Below are 8,699 nucleotides of genomic sequence, written 5' to 3' on the forward strand. Positions count from 1 at the left end.
TGTTTACACTGCCGGTTTACACTTTTCCTTCAAACCATCATAATTGATACCTTCTGGTTTTACCTCAAACCACCACCCTTAAGTCTCTCTTAAAGTGGATAGATGATCTTTGCTGGCAGGTACACTCCAATACTTTCACCTTGATGAAGTCCTATTCTTTACTTTAAACTCACTCTTATTCTTGTTCCCATTCTTATGCCACCCTCTGCCTCTCCCCAGCTATCTCCACCACACTATCAATCTCACTCACTCTCTCCTAGCCGTTTCTAATCCTTCTTTAACAAACAATTGCTGGCTTTGTATTTCTCTTTCCTCCAAAATCACGGAGGACTCGTACTTAGTCACTGCTAAAAAAAAAAAAGGGGACTCTGTATATTAAACAAAGAGTGTTGTTTTTACCTAAATCAATCTGGCCTGGTATATGACAACATACAAAAACTCAAGGATAGAGCCCAAAAACTCGCCAACCAAGCAAGTAATTATGCTGAACCCCCTTGGGCACTCTCTAATTGGATGTCCTGGGTCCTCCCAATTCTTAGTCCTTTAATACCTGTTTTTCTCCTTCTCTTATTTGGACCTTGTGTCTTCTGTTTAGTTTCTCAATTCATATAAAACCGTATCCAGGCCATCAGCAATCATTCTATACAACAAATGCTCCTTCTAACAACCCCACAATATCACCTCTTACCACAAAATCTTCCTTTAGCTTAATCTCTCCTACTCTAGGTTCCCACACCGCCCCAATCCTGCTCGAAGCAACCCTGAGAAACATCGCCCGTTATCTTTCCATACCACTCCCAAAAATTTTCACCACCCCAACACTTTACCACTATTTTATTTTTCTTATTAATGTAAGAAGACAGGAATGTCAGGCCTCTGAACCCAAGCCTGAATGTATACATCCAGATGGCCTGAAGTAACTGAAGAATCACAAAAGAAGTGAAAATGGCCGGTTCCTGCTTTAACTGATGACAATACCTTGTGAAATTCCTTCTCCTGGCTCAGAAGCTCCCCCACTGAGCACCTTGTGACCCCCCCGCCCCTGCCCCCAAGAGAACAACCCCCTTTGACTGTAATTTTCCGCACTACCTACCCAAATCCTATAAAACTACCACACCCCTAACTCCCTCTGCTGACTCTTTTCGGACTCAGCCCGCCTGCACCCAGGTGAATAAAAAGCTTTATTGCTCACACCAAGCCTGTTTGGTGGTCTCTTCACATGGACGTGTGTGACAGTAATAAGGTCATTAGTGTGCTTATAAAAAGTCCTGTCCTCTGATCAAAACTGTCAGAAAAAAGGAAAATTACAAAAAAGGAAAAAGAAAAAAGCCCCAGAGGGCTGTCTTGCTCCCTACCATGTGAAGTTACAGCAAGACAACAAATCTGCAGACATCTTGATGTTGGATTTCCCAGACTCCAGAACTGCAAGAAATAAATTTCTGTTGTTTTTAAGCTATCTGGTTTATGATAGTTTGACACAGCAGCCGAACAGACTAAGATAGTATCCTTAATGACTTTTAATCATGGAGGATAAAGTATGTTGTGTGTAAGATGGAATTATGTAGCACATTTTAGAAGCATTTCAGAAGCATTTCTGAGGCTCGGTATGGTGGCTCATCCCTGTAATCATAGCACTTTGGGAGGTGAAAATGGGCAGGAATTCAAGACCAGCCTGGCCAACATGGCAAAACCCCATCTCTGCTAAAAATAAAAAAATTAGCTGAGTGTGGTGACACACGCCTGTAATTCCAGCTACTTGGGAGGCTGAGGCCTGAGAATTGCTTGAGCCTGGGAGGTGGGGTTTGCAGTGAGCTGAGATTGCACCACTGCACTCCAGCCGGGGTGATGGAGTGAGACTCTCTCTCAAAAAAAAAAAAAAAAGCATTTCCATCAAAAATAATCAAAGCAAAATAAAATTTGTGTAAAGTACAGGGTCTTTAGTTATCTAGAAAAATACATTCATCCACTAGTCCCTTTGTAATCATAGAGTATAACTAAACTACTACTGAGAAATGACTAATAAAGGACATTAGCACTTGAAAATGTGACAATAGATTTTCCCAACAAAAATAAAATGTTATCAAATACAAATCTAAACATTAAATCACAGTTTCCAGATTTAGAAAGAGAGCACTAAAAAAAATGACAGGTCGAGAATTAGGTGTTTTCTATCTGCTTATTTTGTAAGCAGGCTATTTCCTAAAAAGGTTTACATTTCAGTAGAGTAATAGAATTACAATCTAGGCCTCTGCTGTCTAAAACAGTAGGCAGCCACTAGCCACATGTAGCTACTGAGCACTTGAAATGTGGTTAGTCTAAATAGAGATGTGTTAAGCTTAACGTACCCACTGGATTTAAAAGATTCAGTACAAAGAATGGAAAGTATCTCAGTAATAATTTTTCATATTGGTTATGTGTTGAAATTATAATTTATTAAAATTAATTCCACTTTTACTTTTTAAAAAGTAAAACATCTAGTTTTTAGAAAATTTTAAATTATATCCAAGGCTTACATTCTATTTTTATTGGACCGTGCTGATCTAAACACTTTAAGTGAATGTGACTGTCAAAGTAGGTAGTTTGCACAATGGTTAGGAAATGGAGGCTAGGGCGCTTGAGATCTGTATTCAAATCTTGACATCTTCAGTGACTGTGTGAGCAAGGGCAAGTTACGTTACCTTCTGGAGTCTGTTTCCTCATCTCTTAAATAACACAGATGGTTAAGAAAAGTCTGTTGTAACACCAAAACATTTCTTCTTTTTTTTTTGAGACAGAGTCTTGCTCTGTCGCCCACACTATAGTGCAGTGGCATGATCTCGGCTCACTGCGACCTCTGCCTTCCAGGTTCAAGCGATTTTCGTGCCTCAGCTTCCCGAGTAGCTGGGATTACAGTCGCCTGCCACCACACCCAGCTAATTTTTGTATTTTTAGTAGAGATGGGGTTTCTCTATGTTGGCCAGGCTGGTCTCGAACTCCTGACCTCAGCTGATCCTCCTTCCTCGGCCTCCCAAAGTGCTGAGATTACAAGCCTGAGCCACTGTGTCCAGCCTCAAAACGTTTATTTAATGTGAATCAGCTTATATGCAATTGGTCAATAGGGGAAAGACATTATATACGCATTTTACCCCCAACATATTACCGATTTGAAGTGATCAGAGGTAGGCTTTCTACAATTAAAAAAAAAAAAAGGCTTTAGTGATATGTAAAGACCTTAAGGAAAAAAAATCTCCTGGTATTTCTTTCTTTTGGTTTAAGAAGCAGATGTTCAGGGGGTTCAAGTCTGGCTACATTTTCCACTTCATCAAACCATCTGGCAATGTGCTAGGATAAACGAAAAAGCTAGAGATTTCCAAGTCTTTAAAAAAAAATTTGATTGATAAATAAAGCTACTCCTAGATTAGAATGTTAATCTTGATGAAACTGATCTAAACTAGATTTAATTATACTACCATGTTTATTAGGGTTGGGTTTTTGTTAGGGCTCTTATAAAATTTTGTTCAGTTTTGAGTGGTGTGTGCTTTTTCTCCACAAACTGTTACTTTTGCTTATTGTTTGGCAGCATGTCAGGATTTCCAGGAATACAAGTATGGCATTACAGCAGAAACATGTGGATATATATAAACATTCTGTCCCCACTCCAAACTGCCTTTTAATTCTGAATCTTAAGTTTTCATTAACCGAGAGAATACTTTGAGCTAACACAACGCTAATCTGCTAGACAGGAGTACAATTCAGTCAATGAAATTAGTGAATATTTTATTGAATTTTGTCTTTATTTTATAAAAAAGAAAAATTACAATTCTAATACTAGTAATAAAGAATACGAAATGAAATACAAATAAGAAAACGTTATCTCTATTGATATTTGGTCTGTATCTGATGCTCACTGAACTGAAGTTATCTGGACAGCACATTTAAGATAAAATGGTGGAAAGACACAGACAAAATGCTAGAAATATTCAATAAGACTTTTCTAAAAGGTGAAATCTAATTTAGAACCTAATAATGATGTTTAAGCACTCTGGATGTGGAATCCCACATCTGACTTTGTGTACGTGTTTTCAGGGGTACATCACTTTTGAAAGTAGGGGCTATCTTTTTCATAGAACTTTTGTGAAGCTTAAGCAAAATAATATGCATAAGGGATTTAGCCACATTTAGTAAATAAAAAATTCATTAAAGTTGCAACTATTATTATGTCAGAGTGTATTAAAAAATGGCACAATTCTTTTTTCCACCTAATGTCGGATAACATATTGCTCAAACATGCAGTTCAATACAACATTTTATTTGAAAACAAATTTTGAAAAACTTTGTTGAAAAACTCAGAATTATCACAATAAGGAGTCAATGTCTGAAGGTCTTAAAAAACACAAGGTAGTAGACAATTTTGCCAAGGCTACATACAGTTCAAAAAGTACAAATGAATAACCTAATTTCACAAATTTTTCTCTAGAAAAATACTTATAATTCATCAGAATTAAAAAATAGCTACTTGTTTATTTTTACCATTTGAAGACAAAGGTAGCACTTGCTAACCAATAAAAACACAAGTTTTGATGGAAGTAGCATTTCTCTCTTCAAAATAAAAACCTAAAGTGAATATGATAAAGTTATATTGTGCTGTGGGAATTGTCTTTTTATGAATTAATACTGACTTTTTAAAGACAGTGTTCTGGGTCATGGAGAAACAATGAGAGAGCAATAGGGGAGAAATGCGAGGGAATGTGACTTTTCCTTTTTCCAACAATTCTCCTCTCTCCCACAATGGCAGCTAATTCATATTTCTAGAGGAAAATGCCTATATACATAAAAATATATTCAGTTAATAATTCTGCTATCCATTCAACAAAATTATTGCTCTAAGATGATCACTTCCTATACAAATCATTGGAAAAAATTAAAAATATATTTTCTCGTTCTGTTTAAGAATAAGAATGAAAAACCGAGTCCTATGAGTCTTTTGAGTATTTCCTATAAGCTCTTCAAGAATGGGCTCTGACGACTAAGTGACAGATGACGATCCAGTTTTGGAAAAGAGGAAAGGGACAGGGTAGGAAGGAGAGAAAGAAATAACTCTTAGGGCAGTGGTTTTCAAAGCAGCAACAGCATCTGTGAGAAATGCAAATTATCAGGTCCCATCCTAGTCCTGCAGAATCAGAATCTGGGTGGGATCGAGGAATCTGTTTTAACACACTGTCAGGGATTCTGATGCACACTCAGGTTTGAGAACCACTGTATTAGGGAATCCTGATTCTATCACCAAAGAGGATTCTGTGGCATCTGTTAATGTTTAAGCTTTAATTCTTTAAAAATAATTATTCAATACAAACTTGGATCTTTAGCTACCCAATTTATGCTAAAAATCAAAGGAGGATTTCAAGTTTTTGCTTGAATTAGTTCTTTGTTTCCTGGTTTATGTACTTTTCAGATTATAAAAAACAAAATTCTAAGTAGAGACAACGTCCAGCAGGTTGGCAGGCATGGCTGCCTGCCTCTTCACAACACCCAGATCTTGGGTTAGTCTTCAACCTTGTAAGAACAGTACCCAATTTTATCACTTCAAGACAGAAATACGCGGGCCTCGGGGAAGCTAAATTAGAAGGCCTGATAACTAGAATGTCAATCTGTAAATTTACTTTGATATTATAACTGCTAAGACAACTAGAAGATTCAGATCTAATGTTCTTCCTTTCAGGACTAGCTACACAGAAAATCAAATTACTATCAGCTGACTGAAGACACATTGCTTCAGAGTAGAGTTGGGTGCTCTCATTCAGACACTAGCTCCAAAAGTCTGGGACATCCACATCAACTGCAGGCTTCTCGTCTTCAAATAAATTCTTACATAGGTGGTTCCTGTCCATACTGCACTTAGCCCACTATACTTCCATTTGGAAAATGCTATAAAATAACTAAAGAGTTTGCACTGTCTTATCACACATGGGAGGCACACTGAGTCTTTGACTCACCCATTCATCACCACTTATGGGCCAGGTCCTGCGTAAAGCATTGGGAGTAGAAAAATATTAAGACAATTCTAACACTCAAAAGACTTTTAGAGGGAGGGGGGAGTGTAAAAACAGACACAAGCAGATAACTATAAAACAACGCAGTAAATGCAATAATACAAACATGCACAGAATATGAGAAACTCCCAGATGCTACACTTAGAATGGGGCGGGGAGAGCTCAGGAAGGTCTTCTCTAAGGAAATGGTGCCTTTCCTGGAAGGGGGCAGAGGACCGGGAAGGATAAAATTTATTTACAAACCATTGTAAATGACTACTTTAATCTACTTAAGTGATATTAGCTTCTGTTTCATAAAATGAAAATTTCTAATTTTACCTAAAATCTGTTCTAAGTGACGCATTAAATCTGTGCAGTTTCAAACCAAATTTGGTGGAAAGATAAGTAAATCAGTGAAAAATCCAAATTATGGAAGAGTACACGAAAAACGGTTTTGTTTTGCTTACTTTCAACTAACACCGAAAGAATAACAGTGTGTGCCAAACAGAGCTCTCAGGATTGAGCTTTGACCATTTGGCACAACTTTTATTTGAAAGTAATTTATTTTAACAAAATTAATATCATGCCACTCTCATTTGATAGTCCCTTAGTGACTATCTTGTAAGGTTTCTGAAAGCAGTTTGTTATATCAAGGAGGGATAAAAGCGGTAATTTTCATGGCTTTTCAGTTGTAAATGAACTTCTTAGAGTAGGGGAAAAAGGCAAAGAAAAAGAGCAAAAGCAGGAAATGCTATTAGATAAATTAGCCTAGATTCTGTAGCTTCCTTTTCTAAATCTCTTGCTATATGCGATTTAGTACGTAACAATTTCCCGTAAATCAAAGACCTCAGTAAAATATAAGTCGGAAACAATAAAACCTAAATCGTCTTTGCGTTCTCATTTCACAGCGAGTTAAAATGTAGATCCGATGCGGATACTGCGGCCCCTGGTACTGCCTCAATTCAAAAGTTAGCACCTTGCGCTAAGGTGGCTCTGAGCATTCCCCTCCGACCCCGCTTCCCCCCTGAGAGAAGCATGAATCCACCACCGGAGCCCCTCCCCTCTTGCTCCTTACAGTTCTGGCAAGGATCCGACGCGAGGGCTTTGTCCGACCAGTTCCACCTCCCACCCAGTACACCGGGAGGGAGGACAGTCGCTCCGCCCGCAGGGCTGTTCGGGAGCGCATGCGCACTGGGGCGTCATCCGGCCAACCAGCGCTCGACGCACGGCCAGGCGCTCCCACCTGCCCTCGCCCCACTGGGCGACAGGCTTTGACGGGCTCCTAGCCGCAGTGCCCTCTAAGCCCCCAACCCTGAATTCTCAGCTGGGCCCTCCCGGCTCCACCTGCCCCCAACACCCTCCCCGCTCCGGCGGCGGCAGAGCGCTCGAGGCAAGCCCGGGCAGGGGGACGAGCTGCAGGTGACGCCCTTGTTGGCTGGAGCGTGCCAGGCCTTCCCCCTATGGCGCCTGCGCACAGCCAGGGCGTGGATTCAACCTTCCGCGGTGCCCTGCCTCTAGCTGACGTCAGCACCGTGGTGACTGCTGCACCTTTCCCGCGCGCTTTGAGCCCCCGCCCCCCGCCTTCTTACCGGCCGCCCTGAGGGGTCTCGGCGCGCTCGGCTGAAAGCTTTAGGAGGCGCGAGCGAGCACTCCGACTAGGCCGGAGGGACTCGGAAAGTGATGGGCCGGCAGGTGGTGGGTCCTGACCCAAGGGCCTGCAGGGAACGGAGAAGGGCAACCGAGCACGCGCTGAATCTTGGGGAAGAAGAGGAAAGGGGCTGCCGGAAGACGCGCGCATGCGCCGTGCGGTCCTTCGCCCCGGGCGCCCTGGCAGGGGGCGAGGCTCTGCGGAACTCCCGGAGCTGGCGCCAGGGAACAAGTCTCAGTGGAGAGCCTCGAATTTTACAAGTCTCGTTTAAGTCTTTTGGTTTTCCTTGTATAAATATAGCTAACTTTTAAACATTTCTTTTCCGGCTTGCGTTGTTTGGCTTTGGCCCCTTCAGCACCTATTTTTAAACGTTAAGCATTCTCCAGTCAGCATGAAAGTTTTACTGTTAGTTTTATTTTGTTCCTGTAACTTTGATTCCCCCAGAAACTGCCACAGATGAAATCAAGCAAATAGAATTGAAAGCAAAGATCACCTGGTGGCCATGAAGCGGACCATCCTTAGGCAGAAACTCCTTACCTGAGGAATTTAGAAGTAACTGGACTTCCCTGTTATCTAAAGCCAGCATCTGGTACCAGACTTCTTCCCTCCAAATTTAAAAGTAACTAGAATTTCTGTGTATCTCCGTAATGCACGCATGTCAAAACTCATTGTGCACCCCTTGCCATCTGCTCCATGCCCCAATCACCCCCTGCCCCCTACCATCCAGATACTTTATCACCCTCACATACTTGCACAGGAGTTACATATGCCACTAGTACAAAGTCCTCAGAAAATCCCCCAAGTGTTATGCCTCTCCACAAGGTGGCAAACGGAGATTTGGGAACAATTTGAGTTCATGTCCCTTTTCCATTGTCTCATCTTTGGCAAATTCAATCCAAGTTGGGTTCATTTAGCCAGGATCCCTCTAAGTTCATTCAAGAATTTTGGGCTTTATTGCCTTTGATTTAACCTGGCAAGACACATTTGTGGTATTAACTGTTTGCTGTTCCCACGAAGAAAAAATCACGGTCTTTAGCTCGAGT

General features: G+C 40.9%; 1 protein-coding gene across 10 annotated transcripts in view; it reads right to left on the reverse strand.

Annotated features, from left to right (window-relative positions):
- Positions 1-7,806, reverse strand: part of TCAIM (T cell activation inhibitor, mitochondrial) — a 71,242-nt gene extending 63,436 nt beyond the window's left edge. For 4 of the 10 annotated variants that reach the window (XM_054550420.2, XM_063721628.1, XM_024244102.3 and 1 more), the window contains exon 1: positions 7,084-7,216. Coding sequence is in view for 4 of the 10 variants with exons in the window: in XM_054550418.2 (XP_054406393.2) it covers positions 7,598-7,806 (209 nt within the window). In the remaining 6 variants the exon portion in view is untranslated. 10 annotated transcript variants of the gene reach the window in all.
- Between the last annotated feature and the right edge of the window lie 893 nt (positions 7,807-8,699).

The sequence above is a fragment of the Pongo abelii genome, chromosome 2, assembly GCF_028885655.2.
Source record: "Pongo abelii isolate AG06213 chromosome 2, NHGRI_mPonAbe1-v2.0_pri, whole genome shotgun sequence".
Taxonomy (NCBI): domain Eukaryota; kingdom Metazoa; phylum Chordata; class Mammalia; order Primates; family Hominidae; genus Pongo; species Pongo abelii.